Source organism: Prunus avium, chromosome 6 (genome assembly GCF_965620075.1).
Source record: "Prunus avium chromosome 6, drPruAviu1.hap1.1, whole genome shotgun sequence".
NCBI lineage: Eukaryota > Viridiplantae > Streptophyta > Magnoliopsida > Rosales > Rosaceae > Prunus > Prunus avium.
In genome coordinates, this window is record NC_142289.1 from 30,379,986 (window position 1) to 30,401,363 (window position 21,378).

General features: G+C 37.1%; 1 protein-coding gene and 1 pseudogene across 2 annotated transcripts; one reads left to right on the top strand and one right to left on the bottom strand.

Annotated features, from left to right (window-relative positions):
* Positions 1 to 2,700: 2,700 nt before the first annotated feature.
* Positions 2,701 to 10,255, bottom strand: LOC110755285 (ribosome biogenesis protein BOP1 homolog; annotated as a pseudogene). The gene is made up of 19 exons (XR_015836507.1): positions 8,395 to 10,255; positions 8,234 to 8,306; positions 7,466 to 7,561; positions 7,116 to 7,232; positions 6,858 to 7,011; positions 6,405 to 6,522; positions 6,156 to 6,258; positions 5,861 to 6,028; positions 5,669 to 5,741; positions 5,434 to 5,534; positions 5,130 to 5,280; positions 4,915 to 5,047; positions 4,704 to 4,817; positions 4,578 to 4,632; positions 4,396 to 4,456; positions 3,962 to 4,191; positions 3,732 to 3,816; positions 3,282 to 3,460; positions 2,701 to 2,957 (listed from the first exon to the last, which is right to left on the bottom strand). The product of XR_015836507.1 is annotated as a ribosome biogenesis protein BOP1 homolog (transcript).
* A 2,781-nt stretch (positions 10,256 to 13,036) lies between these two features.
* Positions 13,037 to 20,863, top strand: LOC110755284 (Acyl-CoA N-acyltransferase with RING/FYVE/PHD-type zinc finger domain-containing protein). The gene is made up of 18 exons (XM_021956465.2): positions 13,037 to 14,195; positions 14,307 to 14,393; positions 14,486 to 14,690; positions 14,780 to 14,891; positions 15,297 to 15,497; positions 15,641 to 15,722; positions 15,802 to 15,861; positions 15,941 to 15,993; positions 16,261 to 16,427; positions 18,134 to 18,344; positions 18,581 to 18,638; positions 18,768 to 18,824; positions 18,961 to 19,209; positions 19,510 to 19,574; positions 19,711 to 19,767; positions 19,850 to 19,943; positions 20,055 to 20,195; positions 20,282 to 20,863. The coding sequence occupies exons 1-18, from the start codon at positions 13,368 to 13,370 to the stop codon at positions 20,372 to 20,374; spliced, it is 2,820 nt and encodes a 939-aa protein (XP_021812157.2). The 5' UTR covers positions 13,037 to 13,367; the 3' UTR covers positions 20,375 to 20,863.
* Positions 20,864 to 21,378: the final 515 nt, after the last annotated feature.

Consider the following 21,378-nt stretch of genomic DNA (forward strand, 5'->3'; position numbering starts at 1 on the left):
AGGAAAAAACAGAAGAAAATTAATATAGGATAGAGTTATCAAACAGAGGACTGCTTCATTGGCTGCCTGCAGCTGCTCATTGGATGTAAGTTTTTGAAAGGCACCAGGCACATAGTTGAATTGAAATAACTGATTGATAAAGAAAGAAGGAAAGAAAAATTTTCTCCTTCCAAAGCCAAACTATGTTGCAAGCAGATTAAATTCTATGGATTGGAAGGAATTTGGATGATCTGTTTATGGTTCTATTTCTGTGGGGTCATACATTTGTTTATGGTTTTGTGCTAATATTTGTCGGTTTTCAATGAAAATATCATAGAGGCATGAAACGACGTAGTTTTGGACTTCAACACAATATCAATATAGAAAACATAACAAACCATGTTTGAGAGTTTATCTTGTTTTGAAGCTCTTGCCTTCCAAGTATGTAACTTTTTTATTTCGACATAGGAGGGGATTCGAACTTTTATCTCTTCCAACATTGTGAAGAGATACCATTGGATTAAAAGTTAGTTGGTAAATGTTCTAAACCTTCTTCCGAGTTATTTTCAACTAATCGGCATAACTACTTGTCACAACAAATTGATAATCTATTACTTTGTCCATGTCCCACTACCTTGGCTTCATAGTTTGCTCTAGAACTAGGCATTGTTCAAGGGTGGAGCCACCTTATGCTCGGGGAGGCAAGAACCCTAACTCTAACAATCTAACTTTGAAATCCTTTGCACCAATTGCCTTATGGGCCTCTTCTTGGGCTTTTGGGCTTGCATTTATGGGCTTGAAGAATTACAACCCAACAAGACACACTTTACACATAATGTTATTTTAACATTTCTACTTTAATCAAACAAACTTGAGGCGCACTAAGATTTCTATAAAGCAATTTTCCCTCCCACACAAAAGAAAAGACTGCGTGATCAGCCTGACCTAACAAAAAATTGGGTGACTTTCTCATGAATTTGAAAACTTTATTTAATTTTTTTTCATCAATGACGTCTCAAGATCCCACATACACATGAATTTAGCAATCACAATGGGCACGTGGGGGCAGAAACCTTTACTCGAACACTTTTTACCTATTTTATTTATATGCTCATTGACTTAAAATGGAGACAAATTGCAATGGACTGACACCAATAACCAGATGCTTGTTACTCAACTATAGGGTGCAATGATAAAATGCTTTTTTTCAGAGAGATCATATAATTATATATATATATATATATATATATATATATATATATATATATTTTAGAGTGACGCCAATTTATTACACTAATTTTTGGATACCAACTAATGTGTCGGTGTTTCAATTATTTTCTTTCTGAGTCTATTCTGAACTTTATTTATTTAGAGTAAATTAAACATTATTATATCAGCTGGTGTCCGAAAATGGGTTAGTGTCTAGCATTTTACTATGTATTAAAAAATAGGTGGCTGGCGGCAAAAGATGAAAAGGAAATGAGAAGGAAAAGGACTGAGAAAGTGATGATAGCATCTGAGTTGGTCGCCGCATATGCTTTGGAAGATCCTCAAGGAACCCACGTTGCTCAACAATCAACAGTTCTCATTCACTTTTTGCATTCCCATCTCTGCGTATAAAATGAGACCTTCCTCTCTTGTGCTCTTTCACAACCACAGCAACAATATTTGACAGTCCCTAAGATGAAATATATAGTTGAGTTTTTGGTACACCTAAGTGCCCTAGTACTAGTAGTGGTGCCACCCCCACCATGTGGGTTGGTGGTGGGAGGTGGCTCTCCAGCGGAAGAGTAATGATTTTCTGTAATGGGAGAAGTTGAGCTTGGTCTGCAGCAGCCTCTCTCAAAGGAGAAACACTTGTGTGGAATGGGTATAGTACTGTTTTGCTATCCCCAACCAATCACGATACGTCACGTGTGATAACTTTTCCACTTTGCATATCGTGATTGGCCAGGGAGAGGAAAACAATGCTATCCCTGTTTCACACAAGTTTTTCTGCTCTCAAAGGGTCTAACTAGCTAGCTGTTAATTTCTCCTGCACAGGGCAATTTCAAACCTTTGGCATTTTACCCAACTGGGAATTTCTCTGCATCATTATGTGGGGTTCAGTTAATATATATATCTGTTAGTAAGTATCAAAGCTTTTGGTTTTTTCAGTATTTGCTTCTTTTCTTTCATATTTATATTAATGTAGCAGAAGTCAGCAGGCAGCTGGTGCAACTTTGATGCACATGAAGTTTTGCAGATGCTGTAATTTTATTTTTCAAAGCAATGTATTAATTATTTATGCTGGTTTTTATTAGTCGTTTAGACTTTTAATTAGCTCTCTTTAATTTTAATATGAACAGCTCTTCAGATGGAATATACCCCATATCTCTAAACTCTTGGTCTTGCATATATAAATTTCAATTAAAATACTTTCTATCTTTCATTCTATTTCTTCTCACAACAATCTGTATCTTCCATCTTCATACTGCTAAAGGTACAAAAACTATTTACTGCAAATTATTCAATTTTGGTCTATCTATCCCCTTAGATGTGATGTGTTCTTCTTCTTCACAGAAAAAACTCTTATCGGTTCTTACACAAAAGGAAAACGCTTCCCTCTCACCATTCTCTCTCCTACAAACTCTCCCTCTCTCGACATGATTGGATTCTTTAAAAAGCAAACTTGAAACCAGAAGGTGGTCTGTATGTGCTGCCTCCTCCATTGGATCCTCATAACAGAAAATAAATGGTTGTATACTCTCAAAATTGATTGGACCATTTCAGTAAACACATGAGACATACAACAATTTAACTAGACATTTAGAGCACGGAAAATTCTGACCGGACTAGTGAGATCCATAGCTTGCAGTATGATCCGGTATAGGCGTTTCCTTTCGTTTCCTCTCAATGGCAATAAAGTCTAACCACCGAGTCCGCACCAGCAGTGAATAACCATGGCTGCCTTGGATGGAATTTACAGTCCATTACACCTGCATACAACCGCAGTCAATATAAGATTTAGCTTTCATTTTCAAGTTTGAATTACACTCAGAAACTGAGTTCACTATAAATTTGGCCTGCAACTCTGCAAGTTCTATTCACTAACTCCTAGTCGCATCTTATTAAATCCCCATTGTAGAGAAGGGACCTTGAACATATCATACGTTCAAAAACATTCAAGCCGGTGAAAGTATGTTTAATATAATGCCCAGAATTCAGTAAACTTTTTACTCATGCACTAGCAGCATTTTTTTTTTCTTCATCTTGTTAAACCACCCAACAGAATACAAACTGAAGAAAGCTATAGGGCGCACCTCTCCCATTTGTGCTTGAATGACCTTGGAGTATTTCCAATGGAACAATAAGAGGGTTCTGGTTAAGATCTGAATAAACCATGCCATGAAAAACATATGCAGTGCAATCATCAGAGCATGTTGCAAACAGGGTGTACGAGCGATGGAAACACACATTGTTGATGTCCTTCTGATGCAACCTGATAAATTTTCACCATGTCAGAAGAAAACAATTATATGTCCAAAAATCAAGCAAATAGAATTTGATGTGTTATATTTGGTTTGCTGTTTGTCTAATTGTTAATGATTGGTCATTTAGCTGATTAAACCTATCTATTAGATAACATCTTCCAGAAATCTACGCATTACGCAGACCATTTCAGAGATTGCAAAATTTAAAGTGAACCAGTGTCTTGCATCATTATTTGTTTTGTTTTGCATTATTATTTGAAAAATAAATGTGTGACATACTTGAGAGTTTTGTAAGGTTTAGATGAAAGGTCCATGTCGAACCAACATAGTTTTCCTTCTCCGCTCCCCACAATTATATGATCACCTGCATAAACAGTACAGCCCAGATAAATCAGAGTACAGTTCACCCACAACTGTTACGACGAAGAGAATAATGAATGGACTCAATCCATACAGTTGTATACAGCTAGCAAAAATTTAATGAATGAAAATTAAATAAAAAGAACTACCAGAAGGATGAACTGCAATAGAGGAGACTTCACATAGTCCGATCTCAAGTTTTTGGACGAGCTTTCCCTCTTTCACAAGATCATTAACACGAATTATCTTCTTTGTTGAAATAAAGAAGAAGGAACGTGTAGGATGGAAAACTGAAGTAACTGAATCCCTTGCAACTTGAATGAAGGTGTCTGGGTAAACTTCTTAGAGAGCTTGTGTATAAAAATAGCTCTTGATTCACGTAAAGCCAAGTCAAGAAAATTCAGGGAGATGACTTATTTGATATAACTTGGTTTTGTTATCAGAAATTTAATAATAACTCATTCGCAAACAACAAATATACGCATTAACCATACACGTCTAAGAAATAAAAACACATACCCGAACCCATCTGTGTCATGCCATATAATATAAAAATATGTGTATATATATGCAAAAAGGATATCCGTTGGCACCACTGTCGAAAGATAGTCTCCTTTACGATGCCATTCTACTGAAGCCACAGTCTGCAGAAGCCCAACAAAGAAAGCAGTTAAGATTCTTCATAGAAAGACCAACCTTCTAATCTTGACTTCAGCTTAACTTGCACAACCACAAATAAATTGGTGAAGGAAAAGGCTAATGTACCTTAGAGTGTCTTAACCTGATTCCCTCAAGTTTATCATCTTGAAGCCAGCTTAGCCTATGTAAGAAAAACATGTTTCGCAAAGGTTAGAAACCATTCATTTGATATATGATATTGAAAACTATGACAATCTCACACTGACCATAGTCATCACAGGCATCTCAACAGGGAGAAGTTCTTTAGTCCTTTTCTGTACTTCGTCATTTCCATGACCAGTGTTCAAAATAAGTACGTCTTGGCCCCTACAATTTACCAGTGATTAATTTGCAGTTAGGTGTCAGGATCCCCAGTGAAACAAATGTAAATGAAAAATAAATACAAAAGTAAATGCAGCCTTACGCAGAGACAGCCGGTATAGAATGCTCGGGATTAGGATTCCACGCTACATATTTGACGGCTTCACCAATCTTGTAGTGTTTTAGACATCTACCAGTTTCAACCTCCCAAATAAGCACAGTTCCATCCAACGAACCTGTAAGAAGAACAGATGATGAGACCTGCCGACTTCAATTACGTTACTGAATGTAACAAAGAATTAAGAATGTCATCCACACCTGATGCAATCCACTGCCCTGAAGCTTCTACAGAAACTGATGTAACTGCATCTTCGTGACCTCTATACTCAAGATAACATGATACAGGGTAAGGCTTAAGATCACTTCGGTTTGGTAGCTTGGGCTTCATAGACTCAGGATCGATATTAAGCTGGAACATAAAAGGATATACTTTGAATAATTTGATCCTTGTCCTCAAATGACTATAAGTAGATTGTACAAATTGAAATATCTTGCAAAACCATCAAAATCTGAACAAATAATCACTACGGAATCTTTTCCCCAATCAGGATTTTTCACTTACACGTTTTTTCGGGACTCGGGGGCACAAATAGATCCAAACATCTTTCAAAGCATTCCTTAAAAGCATTCTCATATGCAGGGATGCTTCTCATAGATGTAAACCTAACGAATATGATAATAATGTGCTTGTTAGATGCTGTAATATCAGAAAGAGTAGCAAATTACGATTAGTCCAAATTTCAAGTCACATTGAATATTAGCTTTTAGGTATAAATTTAGGACGGTCTTCCTCGTACATTAACTGATAAGAATTGATCTCTTCTTGTGTTGGGATGTATTCTAAAGAAGGATTGAAGAACTCCTCATGGCCTAAAAGCAAACAACAATTTTAAGCTTTCCATCAAGTCTCAAGATACTTCATGCCAAAAAAAGGAATTGCTCTACATCTGACTTTTCACAATCCTCAGAATATGGATGAAAATTATTACCAGGCAATTTTAGATTTGGTGCAGGAATGTAAGATAGATGGTCATTCTTTTCCGTTGAATTAGAGTCATCTCCCCACAAGGGATAAACACTTTCTTCTTCTTCCTCCACCTCTTTGGACTTTTTAGGCTTAATCAAACCCTTGCGAATGGCCAACTTGATCTTAACACCTGTAGATTCATCCGAAGAAGTGCACTTGTTTAACTCTGAAGCTGCGTTGAAAAGAAAATAAAACTACAGAAGAAAGGAAAAAGAAAGAAAACACCCAACAGGAGTAATACATTAAGCATGCCTTACCAGTTTACTTTCAGATTTTGAAGGGAATAAATCGTCTCTTGGGATCAGGTGCATTTGACAGTGGATGCTTGGAGCCATCCCATTTAAACCAATCAACATATGGCTGCAATTGAAACATGGGGAATTTCACTTCAACTTAAAATGAGGAATTCATTTGTAAGAAAGTTCTCATAAATAGCCATGTACTACAGTCATATGATCAATAAGAATATCATAAATATTAGAATTGGATGAATTTGATCTACAGACCGCATAAGGATCAAAGTCACCATGGGGAGCCTTTCCTTCGAGCAATCTACTTATAGATTTGATATCTTCTTTCGACAGTTCTACATCTTCATCAGTATAATCATCATAAATTTTGCGCCTGAAAAAGTAACAAAACCAGAGTAAAAAATATACACTTATTTATACCTTCAAAACAAAATGAAAAGAAGAAAAGGTTGACAATAAAATTATTGCAAAAATATACAAGATAGAGGATTGATAATTCCACTCTTTCTTGTTTTGATTCCTCCCACAATGATTTGGAAGGCTGAAGCAACTCCCAAGGAACAAGTCGTAGTCTAGATAATTGCCCATGGGAGGTCAATACTTGTGATTTGGTTCAGAGGAGAAGGAAGACCGGGTTGCTTATCTACGCGCCAGTGTATTAACATCCTATAATTGATGGCTATCAGCATATTAGAAATAAAAGCGTACCAGTTCTTTGAATGGTAAGCACTAGCAAGAAAGGATTGCAATTTATCTTCTTTTTCCTTCTTCTTTATCCTCTTCCCTGTAATGTCATACCAATATGTTTCTCATCCCGATACCACTCCAAGGGGACATCACCAGTTGTATTTCGAGGAACCACCTATTAAAAACAGAAAAAAGTTGAGGAAAGGCACTTAAGTGCATTCAGGTAACTATACTATATAAAATCACATTTAATTTGCTTAAGACGAAAAGAAAAGAGACCTCATCTTCAGATGAATCACTCTCCTCAACTCCTTCATGAAGTTCAGAACTATCACTTTCCTCATCATTACCATGATCATTGGCCAAGTGATCCTTGTTGCTTGAGTTAAGAACGCCCTGCCATGGTTATAGCTAACAATATTAACACACTGACAAAACAGTAAACTTGTGGAACCAAACCGGCTTCATTGTTCTACCAAATCATGAAAATTATATAGTGTCTGACCTATAGGCTAGGTGTAGCTGTATAATAGTTGAAATAAAAAAAAGAGAACACATGGCAATGGCATGGAAAAGTAAGTCACATCTTTACATCTTTAAACATTTTTTCATATTTCCACAACTCTAACCTCATTTCCAGAGGAACCACTCTCTTCATCTTCTGAGTCTGGGTCTCTGATTGCTGGATAATTATCCGAGTCATATCCTCCACTATCTGATATATCCTATAATCACAAAAGGTTAGCTCCTTTATTTCAGTGCGAGGCGAAGAATGCAGCTGAGCATCCACAGCATGGTGCAATTCAATAAAGGAAACAAAACAGAACCGGCTTCATTGTTCTACCAAAACTATCCGTTGGTTCAGTTTTGCCTAAAACTATAAGGGAAACGGAACCAATCCAAACCATTGGTAATCGGTGTGGTTCGGTTTGGTTAGGCCGGTTTGTGCCTAACTCAAAACCATGCATTTTTCAACATGCTCTTACATAATCATTGCTAACATTCTATCATTGTATCATTCCATCAAAGACTGCGTAATTTGCAGCATAATGAACATATTTAAATACATTTTTTCCCACCTGCTGTAACAGAAATCATGCTAACATATTAACATTCTATTATTCCATTCCATCAAAGACTGCCAGCATACTAAACATTCAAAAGCATGCATCTGAGTTCATATTGGTGGCTCATTAGAAGCAAGACCTTCTTCCACCCCCTGGTGCACCCCCATCTATATAAAATTCCCAGCAGATTTAGCACAATCATCAAGCCTAAACCAATATCTCATAAACTGGAGAACCTATCTATAAACAACAGCAAGCCTATCTATAATCACAAAAAATTTCAGAACCAATATCTCATGAACATCAAGCAAGCAAATTTTCAGAACTCACCACCGTTGGCACTGAGTCAGCTTCATCCACAATCACCACCATATTGTAGTCACAACGGACTTTTATCCAAGTCCTGTACCACAAAAACGCACATATAAAGTTAAAAACAACATACCATTGATTTTGATTGAAGAAAAATTAGAAATAGCATAGGTTTATACAGTGTTTTAAAAGGCGAACAAGTTCGTGAAATGCAGCGAAGCGTCTCTGGCCGCGCGGTTTTCTGTTGAGGCGCATTAGAGGCGTCGACGCGCAGTTGAGGCGCTGGGCGGTGCGTGTGAAGAGGGAGAGAGATCGAGACAGAGAGAGAGGAAGAAGGAGAAGCGAGATCGGCGCTGTGCAAGCGCGGGAAAAAGAAGATGAGTTGACCTAACTTTTAATATAACTAACGACGTCGTTGGCCTAAAACATGTTTTGTAAATTTTAAAAAATTGACAAACTACGAAAGACCCTCAAACTATGGGTATGAACTTGCAAATGACCCCATAGCTTGGGGGGTCTTTTGTAATTTGGACCAAAACAAATCATAGATCTGTGGGGTATCCAAAAAGTTAATAACTTTTAAAGAGCTTATTAAATGAATTGGTTTCGTATACTTTTAAGGCTAATTCTTCATAACAAAAGTTTTACCAATTTATTAGTGACTTTTATCAACTCTATGAAAGTGTTTAAAAATATGTTAATGGTAGGAAAGTTACTCGCTTAAAAAAGTATTTATAAGTATGGATTGGATACACCCCTCCTAAATTGGATACTTCCAAACTTTTAAACTCTATAAAAGTCTTTAAAAGTTTGAAATGATGTCTTTTACGCAAAATGGGACTTTTCTTTTAAACATGGCATGTGAGGCCTAAGCCTAAGTGCTGAAACAAGCTATATTAAGAAAATATAAAGAACCAAGAAAGAAAGCCCAATAATGGTATACTACATTTATAATTCGCTTATTAGTTAAAATGGCTCTTGAAACTTGGTCAAATCTCACTTTGCACCTTGAAATTGAAAGTGACCCATATACCCACTTTAACTGACGTTTCACTTTGCCCCATGCCATCAACTTCGTTCCAAACTTCGTCAAAATTGTTGATGTGGCAGGGGTCATTTCGTCATTTCGTCCTAGCAGGCTATTTTCCCACTAATATGAGTGGGTGACTTGGCAAATTGTGAAGCCCACCTCAACCTCCACCTCCCTTAGGCTTATGTGGATTCCATGTAAGCATAGAAACATTATAAAAAATGGAAAAATCCTCTTAAACAATTCAAATTCAATAAAATTAATTTAAACATTAAAAATTAAAAAAAAAAACCAGAAGGCTCATCCTCTGCCCAACAACCTCGTGCCCCACCCTCAACAGCCATCTCTACCCAACCCCGCTTCAATGTCACGACCACCTCTCCACCTCCCTGCACTCCACCACGACCTCAGCCCACCTACCACATCAACGCACTTCAACAATCCTCCCATCTCTCTCAGCCCACGAAAACCACCCCACCCCCATAGTTGCTCCCCTCGAACAAACCCTACCAATGCTACCACCACACAACCACCAGCCACCTCCCCACCCAACCACCTCCAGCACATTCATCCACCAACCCCAACTTATTCCTCACTCCAAATAACACAACCCTAAGAAATCCCCAACCCTAATTGCACATAATAGAACCATAGGTGGATGGGAGCCAACATATTTGGACCAAGCTGAAAAAAAAATGAAAGAACGGGACCTTTGGTGCTGTCGGCGGAGAGAGAGAGAGAGAGAGAGAGAGAGAGAGAGAGAGAGAGAGAGAGTTAGAGGCAAAAGCTGAGAGAGCGAAAGAAAATGCCCCTAGGAGTGAAAAAGACAAAGAGTATAGAGGAGAAAGACTGGGACTGATGATTTCCACTTTATGAGAGTTCAAAGAAGATGATTTTGGGTTTGTGGTGGCTGGATGGGAATGGGTGTGGGTTGATTTGGTAAAGTTGAGAGATCAGAGATGATGGGCTGCGGGGAAGAAGGTTATTTTTGTTTTTCTGGTTTTTGAATTTTTCTTTTCTTTTTTATTAATAAGGGTGGGCTACACAATTTGCCAAGTCACCCTCTCATATTAATGGGAAAAGATGAAAAGATGAAATTACTCCTGCCACATCAGCAAATTTGACAAAGTTTGGAACGAAGTTGACGGCAAGGGGCAAAGTGAAACGTGAAACCACGGACAAAGGGGGTATATGGGTCACTTTCAATTTCAGGGTGCAAAGTGAGATTTGACCCAAGTTTCAGGGGGCATTTTAACTAATAAGCCTTTATAATTTTACATATATATATATATATATATATATATATATATATATATATATCATTTCTTCTCTTATGCAAACGTCTGGACGTTATTCCCTTATGAAAACCATTGTAAACATGGAGAGGTAGTAGAGAATACATAACGTCCGCACGGTAACGTCTGTATGTCCGCATCAAAGAAAATATGTATACTCATGTTACGGAATATATGTTTATATACTTATAATTTAATAATTTTTTAAAAAATCCCAAAAAGCTTATGCCTTAATGTTTTAAAACATTGGGTTTATATAGATGTTGGTCATACTTACTAATTATTTGAGAGATTAAAGCATGAGTTACTAATATGTCATATAATTTTTAGTAATCGTTTTTTTTAGGAGCTACTAATAAAAGAATGAATAAAGCCTAAAAGTACCATAATTTTTTTTTTAGGACATCGATTTCAATTTGACACCTTAAAGAAAAATTTAAGAGAAATGTCACTTTAATTTTTCAAAATCCATGATTTGTCATATGACTTTAACACCATCCAATTTTCCATTCATTTTTAAGGGTATTTTAGTCTTTTCATTTTTAAGGAAAAAGAAAAAAAGAAAAAAAAGACCTTTGTCTCCCTTTCTCCCCCACCCGCCCCTAAAACACATCGAATAGGACCCCCCTCTCACCCCTCCTCTCTCACCCGCCCCTAAAACACATTCAATACGAAATGAAATCCATATGCAATATATTAGAGATGGTAAATTAATCACTTGAGGGCGGGAAGTCTGAATTCATCAAAACGCAAATAAGATGGAAATAAAAGTCCAGCAGCTAACTATAGATTTCATTCCTTGTAATTTCAAATTTTGTGTGCAGTAAAGAGGGAAAGTTAGAGAAAGAAAGAAGGGGATGTTTTCTGACGGTGAGGAGGGAGGGAGTTCTATTCGATGTGTTTTAGGGGCGGGTGGGGGAGAAAGGTCTATTTTTTCTTTTTTCTTTTTTCTTGAAAATGGAAAGACTAAAATACCCTTAATAATGGATGGAAAATTGGATGGTGTTAAAGTCCTTTCTTTTTTTTCTTCTCATGCTCTTATTTAAGGTAGCTAATTAAAATCGTCAAACTCTTTGACCGCAACAAGTATAGTATAAAACAACCCTCTTGACGTAATTGAATGATTACGATTAACCAAATTGCTTTCTTTTATAGTTTTACTTAAATTTTATATATGGGATGTATTAGCCATAAAAAAAAAAAAATTGACAAGGAGAGAGATGTACTCATAGATTCATGTATGTGAAAAAACATAATACCCTAATTATTGCATTTTACAATTATCATTAGAAGAAAAAAAATATTATAATAAAATTTATATGCATTTTGCTTGAAGAAAAAGTATAGAAAAAACGTAAGTTACAAGTGAATCAGTTGCAAATGAAAATAAACAAAAAGTAGAGGACTGCAATCTCAAAAATAAAAATCTCATAAATGATGAAAGACATCGTGATGTCAAGGGTAGTTTCGACACTAAAGAAAATTACGGGTGGACTCTTCCTCTTGTGGGTCCCACCCCTTCTAAGTGAGCCGTTTCATGTGACTGCCTCACTTAAGACTTTCTTATGTTTTCTTCGATAAATGACATTTGGCATCCATGCCATGTAATATTGAGATCCTCTGCTGCTTGGAATTTATATAATAGAATTTCATATTCCAATTCAAAATTTCAAAATGGGAAAAGAGGGTGTTGGTCATACTTTACTTGTTTGATAAAATAAAGGTGTAGAAGAGTTTGTATTTTTCTAAAACTTAATATGAAGAGTGGTGGGTTGTGTTTATAAATGTACTAGGGTTAAGTATTAAGTTGGATGACTTTTTCTGTCTTTTTACACAATAATAAAACTTAAGAGCTTAATAATTCAAATATTAGAGCATCCACAATGGGGGGGGTGTATTTTCGGGGGTGTAAAGCCACTTTTACATCCCCTTTACACCTCCGGGGGGTGTAAATACGCTTTTTGCTCCAATGAGAGGGTGTATTTTCGGGGGTGTAAAGCCACTTTTCTCCATTTTCCCTCACCTTTTTGCAGCTGGGTCCCACCTGCAAGAGATGTAAAAAAAGATGTACAATTGCATCTAAATATACATCTCCAAGGTGGTGATGTAATTATACATTTATATACACCCCCCATTGCGGGTGATTCTGATCACAATGGGTGTATATTTAACATACACCCCCTTATACACCCCCTCACTGTGGATGCTCTTAGGGTGAACAAAGAAAAGTGTGGGGTTTAAAATAGAAAAACTCAAAACATTATATCCTAATTATTACCTTTCCAATTTTGATCACAAGACAGTAAACAAAAACCGGAAATTGCAAGCGGATTGGGGGAAGGCCGGGGGGCAAATGAAAATAATTAAAACATAGAGGACCGCAATCCAAAAAATATAAACTAGAAAAGAAATCGTGGTGTCAGGGGTAGTTTCGTCAATGAAGAAAATTACAGGTGGACTCACCCTTTTCCTTCTCTCCCTCTCTATTTGTCTCTCTCTTTCTTTGATTCATACCTGGTGGTGGCTCTTCTTCAAAAACAACCCGACGTTTCCTATTTCCTCCCAAAAACGCAGAAATAAATCTCTCTCTCTCTCTCTCTCTCTCTCTGAAACCCTAATTTGTTATCTTTTTCTCAGAAACCCAACTCCTTCGGATTCATATTTTATATGTTTTTTTATATAAAAAAGTTCGAGCCTTTTCAGTTTAACCCCACACGTATATAAACAAAGGTTTTGTCTGGGTTTGGATTTGCAGTTCTTCGAATACAAATCTGAGCCAGTGATTGGGGGTAAATTTCTAGGGTTTTGAATTGATCCGAGGCGGTGCATGGCGAACGGTACGGATTTTGAGGAGTTTGTGGTGATGTCTAAGGTCCGGACGGGCCTGAAACGTGAGTTCGCGTTTGCGTTGAAGGCCCAAGCTGAAGTGTCTGGTTCTTTGGGACGGACTCGGGGCAGTAATTCTCAGAATGAGAATGGTAAGAGGTTGAAGAAAGCGACCACGAACGAGGTGCAGAAGGATGTTGGGGACGAGAAATTGACGAGTGGTGACGATATATTGGCGGGTGGGGAGATGGTTGAGGGCGACAATGTGAAGGTTATGGAGGATTTGGATGAGACCATGAGCGAAGAGGACGCCAAAAGCGATGTGGTGGACCTCATAAGCGACGACGAGCCTAAAACCCACGTGGATGACTCTGTGCTGAGCGAGAGGGTCTACGAAGACGAGTTGAAGAACGGTGAGGTTGAGATGGCAGTCGACGATGAGCCCCAGACGGGTTGCATTGGTGATTCGGTGAATGAAGATGAGCCTCAGGAGGAGCAATTGAAGAAGAGTGGACCAGAAAAGCCTTTGGTCGATGAAGAATTGCCGGAGATGATTGAGAGTGGCGGGGATAAGGTGGAAGGAGAGGTGATTGAAAAGCCGGAGAGGCGGTTTACTCGGTCAGCATTGAAGCCGAAAGCGGAGAAAGTGAATAATTTACCCGGGAAAAGTGATTCCCAACAGTTAAATTCGGAGATGCAGAAAAGCCCATTTGTTAGTAAATCAAAACTTGAGATGAAAATGCCGAAGATGGTGAGGAAGTTTGTTAAATTAAAAGATTTTCTTGATACCGGTATCCTCGAGGGGCAGCCCGTCAAGTACCTTAGAAAGGTATTGTTTCGATTGGTGGTTTTGTTTCTTCATTGTGTGCATATTATTAGTGTTTTGTGGTTTGGGCTGGACTATGGCTTATCTTGTGGTTCATTTTTTATTTTTTGTTAGGTAAGAGGAGCTGGAGATACGTGGCTTATGGGAGTGATTACGGGCTCTTCCATATTGTGTCACTGTGATTCTTGCCAAGGAACTGAAGTGAGTATTGTTTAACGATATTTTATTTTGTAGTTCATAAATCTTACAGTGTTGCTGTGAAGAGTTGATAGATCAATTTATCGAATTTATAGGTTGTTACACCTGCGGTGTTTGAGCTGCATGCGGGTAGTTCAAATAAACGTCCTCCGGACTATATATATCTTGAAAATGGCAATACCCTTCGGGATGTCATGACCGTATGCCAAAATTCTCCATTGGGAATTTTGGAAGAAGCTGTTAGACTTGCTGTTGGTTGCTCATCGATGAACAAATGTACCATCTGTCTCAATTGCAAAGGTTGCTTTTACGTCCATATAAATAATTACAACTCCTCTTGATGAGTATTTTGCATATACATAACACTTTTGTCATATGATGAAATGTAGAATCTATTCACGAAGAGGGTACTAGGTCAGCAGTGCTACTTTGTAGTTCATGCATGGAGTTAAAAAAGTATGGTGAAGCTACGCCTGCTGTAGGTGCTAACCATAGTGATGAGTAAGCTTTCTTTTCCCCGCTCTTTTGGTAATATGTTATCTGTCTTTCTAACAAGTCTTTCTGCCTCTGATGGGTTGATGCTAAATGTTTACAAGATGACCGATGTGTTTAATGTAACATTGACAGAGAGAAAGTTACATTTTTTTTTATAAGGGAGGTTTAAGTATTTTAAAAGATTTTGCTATCTAGGCTTTTGTATATAGTGATATGTACATATTATATACTTTTATGTGTGATATGTACATATTATATACTTTTATGTGTGATATGTACATAATTATATGCTTTTATGTGTGATCTGTAATTCAGGGGTTTTATTCTTCTGTCAAATATAAGTCCAAAAGAATATCATAAATAGTATTTTAATTCATATGCTATGATTTCTAATTGAGGGTGTGCTTGTAGATCACCAAAGCCGGTTACGGTTCCAAAGGGGCGTGATACCATGTCAAATTGTAGCTCACTGAAGCCGGTTCCAGCTCCAAAGTTTCCTGATACTGTGTCAAAGTATAGCTCACCAAAGCCGGTTACAGTACCAAAGCGTCCTGATACCACATTGAAGTGTAGCTCCTCAGAAAGTAAGAGTCAGGGACGAGTAACAAGAAAGTATTTAACCTCTCTCTCTCTTTTGTGTTTTCTATCTGTCTCATGTTTATTTTTTCCCTTGATGGGAGCTCTAATATTTGCTGCTTCTTTCTTATCTTAATCTGTGCACTTAATTTGCTTGTTGTCTAACATTTTTTTGAAAGGGATCTTCGGTTGCACAAGTTGGTTTTTGAGGAAGATGTTTTGCCAGATGGAACAGAAGTAGCCTATTATTCTCATGGGGAGGTTGCAATTAAATATCTACAGCAGTTTTGCCTAATTGAAGTGGAATTTTATTTTCTCAGTAGTGATTTTTTGTTGGCAGAAAATGTTGGTCGGTTATAAAAAGGGGCCTGGCATTAGTTGTAGCTGCTGCAATGATGTGGTATGTTGACTTTCTACTGAATTGTTATCACTTATGGTGTTAGTGACAGGTATATGATTCTCTTACGTTTAATTGGCAGGTCAGTGCATCGCAGTTTGAAGCTCATGCTGGTTTTGCATCACGTCGCAAGCCGTGAGTCCTTGGTTATATTCTTTGGGTTGTTGGGTCTAAGTTTGTGGTCTTGTGTGTATTGGTCCTGGACTTTTGCAGTGTGTATTGGTCCTGGTCTTGTTCTAGCTCTGTCACATGACATGAATCATGATTGAATGCAAGTTCTCCATGGGCCTGTCTGCCTGATTTTTGGGTGGAAAGATTGTGGGCAGTTTTCGTTAATGTGTTCTTTTATTTATTTATTTATAAAAAAATTATCGTTTGACTTTGATTTGCTTTATTTGGCAGTTACCTATTCATTTACACATCTAATGGGGTATCTCTCCATGAATTGGCATTATCTCTGTCAAGAAATAGGAAGTCATCTGCAAAGAAGAATGATGACCTATGCTCCATGTGTCGAGATGGAGGAGATCTCTTGTGCTGTGATAATTGTCCAAGGGCTTTTCACAAAGGTGATTTTCACAGTTGTTTTTGTTGCATCAACGCATATTCTCAAATACCTGGTGGAACTTTTCATTAGTATATATGTTAGGTAATATATTGAAGGAGCTTCTATTTGCATCCTTAAAACTGTTGAGCCTCCTCAGTTGAAAAAGGGCTGGACATGGAAGCGGTGAAAGGGGATCGAGAAGCGAGGGCAATTCTTTTTATTTTTACTTTTATAAAAGTTATTTTCAATATATATTTCTTTCAATAGGTAAAGAAGGACAGAGATGGGTATGTTTTAGTAGTGGATTGCTTCTGTTTGCACATCGTTTGTCCCATTATGCCCCCTCTGTAAAACTTTCATAACTTTCTCATTTCATCCTGACCTTTTAAAAATCTTTAATCTGTTACTTAAATGGATAAAAATTAAAAGTAAAAGTAATTTGACTGAGGTAACACACACACCAGTAGTGCCATGACCTGCAAAGATAAAAAGTTAGGGTTAGGGTTGGGAGGGGGTAGGAGAAAGGAGAAGGAAAAGAAGAAAATAAATTCTTTTCCTTTTTAATTTTTAAAAATTGGATTAATAAGGTGTACAGTTCTGGGGAGATGTGCTATGATGACAATGTTCTGGCTTGAAAGGAATAGGAGGGTCTTTGGGAATGTGTGCGGCGGTGAGGAGGTCAATTGTTTTTTGGATTAGGGTTCACTTTTGGGCTATTTCTGCGTAGCCTTTGTTATTTTATGAGCTATCTTTCCTTGTTATTTTATGAGATTGGAAAGTAACTAATGTATAGTTTTTTTGGGCAAATTCTGGTTTTGTGTTTTATTTTTCTTAGGATAGAGTTGCTGCTGCAGGTTTGATTTTTAGTTATTTTTCCAGAAGTGGATTCCTTGCTCACTATTTTTGAACTGTTTCTTTTTTTAAATAAAAAAGCCTGTTTCTTATTATTTTTTTTAAGGGAAAAGAGTATTATGATTGGTGTGGTGATCAGAAGAAAGTGCAAATAGATTTAACCTTGAATATCTTTGTCGAAAATAAAAACATGAAAATGGGGTTTTTTTTGTTGTTGGTTTTTTTCCTTTCTGGGGGGTAGGGGAGATGAGCTCAACAGATACAAAAGCTAGTGGCTGGACGAAAATAACACAGATAAAATTGCAACGTGATACGTTAGACCCTCAATTCTATTTTGTATGCCAGGAAGGCAAGCATGCGTGGATGCACAATCCAATGCCTTAGCTGCCTCCACATGGAGGGTTAAGAGTGATTTCGCTCCATAGAATTAATTGTTAGGATTTATCTCCAATTGTCCCTTACATTTTGATGTCGTTATTCTTCTTGTTTTTTTAATTACTCCCATATCATTATACAGTTTGTTTAAAATAGTTGCAAATAGAACTTGTGCAGTTAGCCATTTCACTTTATTCTTTGAATGGTAGGATTCATGAATGGGGTTGCTAATTATTATCTCTTTTTTTACTTGAATCTTTAAGCTATTGATATTGTTACTACATGCATATTGTGTTTTCAAATGCATATGCAGTCATTTAAATCGGGTTTTTCATTTGGCTTATTTGTTGGATCCTTTTTCGTAACTAGTTAAGATAGTAGCTTGATAATTACAACACATGTAAGGGAAAAAGATAAATAAAAAAACAGAGAAGGGTATAGTATGCTTGTAATGTATTGTGCATGAGTTACATGTTTTATTTACTTTGTTGCCAATTGCAGAGTGCCTTTCTCTACCAAGTGTCCCTGAAGGTACTTGGTACTGTAAACAGTGCCAGTCTATGTTTGAGAGAGAGAAATTTGTGGAGCATAATGCCAATGCTGTTGCAGCTGGAAGAGTTGCAGGAGTTGATCCTATAGAACAAATAACCAACCGATGCATTCGTATTGTCACAACTTTCGAAGAGAAATTTGGTGGTTGCGCACTGTGCAGGTTATTTCTCATATTAGTTTATAGTGAACCAGAAAAATATTTGCAGCTATCGTAGAACACTAAATTTTGGCAAAACCCTTTGGTGATTTTATTTGTGTGTCTAGTCTCCCTATATTACACAATTGCCACTGAGAAATTACTGCTTTCCATATGTTTGGTGCATTACCTTACTTCTTATCATGATTTTCAGATTTTCCATTAGAAAATATGAATATTCTTGATTTTGATGTCTGCAGAGGACATGAATTCAGCGACTCTGATTTTGGTCCTGGCACAGTTATTTTGTGTGATCAGGTACTTTGATTGCTAACTTATTTTCTTAACTTATTAAGTCTTGGCTTTGAAGTGCTTTACATTTCCACTTTATTTATGATTAACCCTTATGTTCTAATTGATGTGCTTATTCTTTTCCTCACTCTCCAGTGTGAAAAGGAGTTTCATGTAGGCTGTTTGAAGGATAACGGGATTGAAGATTTGAAGGTGCCTCAGTCTTCCTTTGTTTTTTTTATTGTGAACAGTAATTAATATGTTTTTTTTCCCCTTCTTGTTTTGGTTGTGCGCTGTATTTTTGCTGCTATCTTAATCATACTTCGTTTGAAAACATTTTGGTCTCCAGGAAATACCGAAAGGAAAGTGGTTCTGTTGCCCTGATTGCCACAGGGTTCATTCAGCTTTGCAGAAGTTGGTAGTTCATGGGGGACAGAAGCTTCCGGACTCCTTACTGAATGTTGTAAGGAAGAAGCACAATGAGAAAGGTACAGAGTTTGGGGCTAATCTTGATATAAAATGGAGGGTGCTTAATGGGAAAACGTCCACTGATGATGAAAGTTTACAGTTGCTTTCAAAGGCTCTTGCGATATTCCATGTGAGTAAACTTGTTATTTGTTTCCCTGTTAAGAATATCTGTTATTTTAATTATAGTAGCCAACCTAGCTGTAGTAAATCAAATTTTAATTTATTTTCCTATATTGGGGAGAATGTTGTGTTGTATTTGGTGATGTTAATGGGTGATTTGACATGCCTTGATGTCCCATGCTTCCAGGCTTTTGTCTATATGGTGCATAATTGGGCATCTGTGTCTGATGTTACTAGATGACTTTCTGCCATTGTTTCAGGGGTTAAATTTTATGCGTACTTATTTGTCAATTTCATTTCTGTGCTATAGGATCGTTTTGCCCCAATAGTTGATCCTACTTCACGCCTTGACTTCATCAAAGAAATGCTTTATGGGTGAGCCACGATATTCTATTTTTCAGTAGTCATACTCAGCCTCTATTCTTTTGGTTGCTCTGATTGTGTAAATTATCACATAATGTAGTACCCAGTTGAATTCACTTTTGACTGATTATATCAACTGAATTTGCAGGGGGACCATCCAGACCCAAGAATTTGGTGGGATGTACTGTGCAATAATTACAGTAAAGTGAGCATCATATCAAAATGCAGTCATATAGTGTTAGTATAGATAAAATTGTCTGTGTTGACATATATTGCTTATTATGCAGCCAATTGGTTGTGTCAGCCGGAATGTTTTGTATCTATGGAGCAGAAGTGGCAGAGCTTCCTTTAGTGGCAACAAGTGCTGATTACCAAGGACAGGTTATTTTTACACCGCTGTGTGGTCGCATTGCCACCTTTTTTCTCTTGGAATCAATGAAGTTTATATGAATTTTTTTTTTCCTGACTTGAATTCACTATTGTTTTTTGTAGGGTTACTTCCAGACTTTATTTTCATGTATTGAGAGGTTTCTTGCGTTCTTAAATGTGAAAAGTCTTGTTGTGCCAGCTGCTGATGAGGCAGAATCAATATGGAAAAAGAGATTTGGTTTGGAGAAGTTGACCCAAAATGAGGTACGTGAACTTTTGGAGAAAGAGATTTACTTTCTTTAAATGCTTAATTAATTCAAGTTTATTTATTTACATATTTTCCCTTTCAGATAAGCAATTACAGGAGAAGTTACCAAATGATGATCTTCCATGGGACATCCATGCTGCGGAAGCCCGTCCCTAAGTGCAGAATTCTTGCTTGAAAAGAGAGTAATTGAGTGTTGGATCATCGAAGTCTTCTATTTTGGAATGGAGAGAAGCCAACTAATTTGTGGATCATTTTCCTTCAAAATGTACATGACTCCCCTTGGCTCTTGGTGTACAGAAAAGCAGAAAATATACAACAACCAACCCTACAGGCAGTTTTTGTTTTTTTGGTAGCGTATAGAAACTGAGAGATTTCAGTTGGGCAACAGAAAAGTGAGAGTAGGTTAATGAAAGAGTAGGTTAATGAAGAGACTTACAGAAATTTTGGTAACTCCTGTCTTCTGGAACTGTGCCTTTTATGACACTCTTATTTCTACTTCTGGCCATGGGATTCCATTTTTGTAGCTTATGCCTTTCGCCCAGTTCCATTGTGATTTTCTTTGTAGTTCCAAACTTGAATTGAGCTCCTTGGCTCTAAACTTGTAAAGAAGGTCCGATGAGATTCAAGTGTTGAGTAGTTTTGTTTATCATGATTTTCCTTGAAATTTTTGTGGGAAAAGCCAATTTCTGTTGTCATTCCCATTTGTCTTATTCCTTGAAAATGCTCTATTACGCAATAAAAGATGTGAGATTCACTCCATGTTGTATTTAAGAAAAGACTGGTTCGGATCATAAGATTATCTTGCAAAGTAGGTTTAAACAAGTGTTTAGCGTCGTATTAACTTATTAACTAGTTAGCCTTGAGCGTTATTGATTGTTAGATACAACCCATTTTCTCACTCTCAGCATCATTTTTTTCTTTTCCAACTATAATTTCCATAATATCAATTTGCATGATATTTGGTTTATGGGGTTTAACCCAATGGAAAAGAGCATTGATTTGCAACCTGGTGCCCGTGTGTGATTTGCATGATTTCTAGTGTTGGTGCAGTGTGACATGCACATTTCACCCTTCTGTTTTTTCAATGTTCATCATTGCAAATGACTTGGTTTTAAATATTTCATGATAATTTCAAATAATCCTGCCGTTGTGAAACAAATTACGTGAGAAAAAGAAATC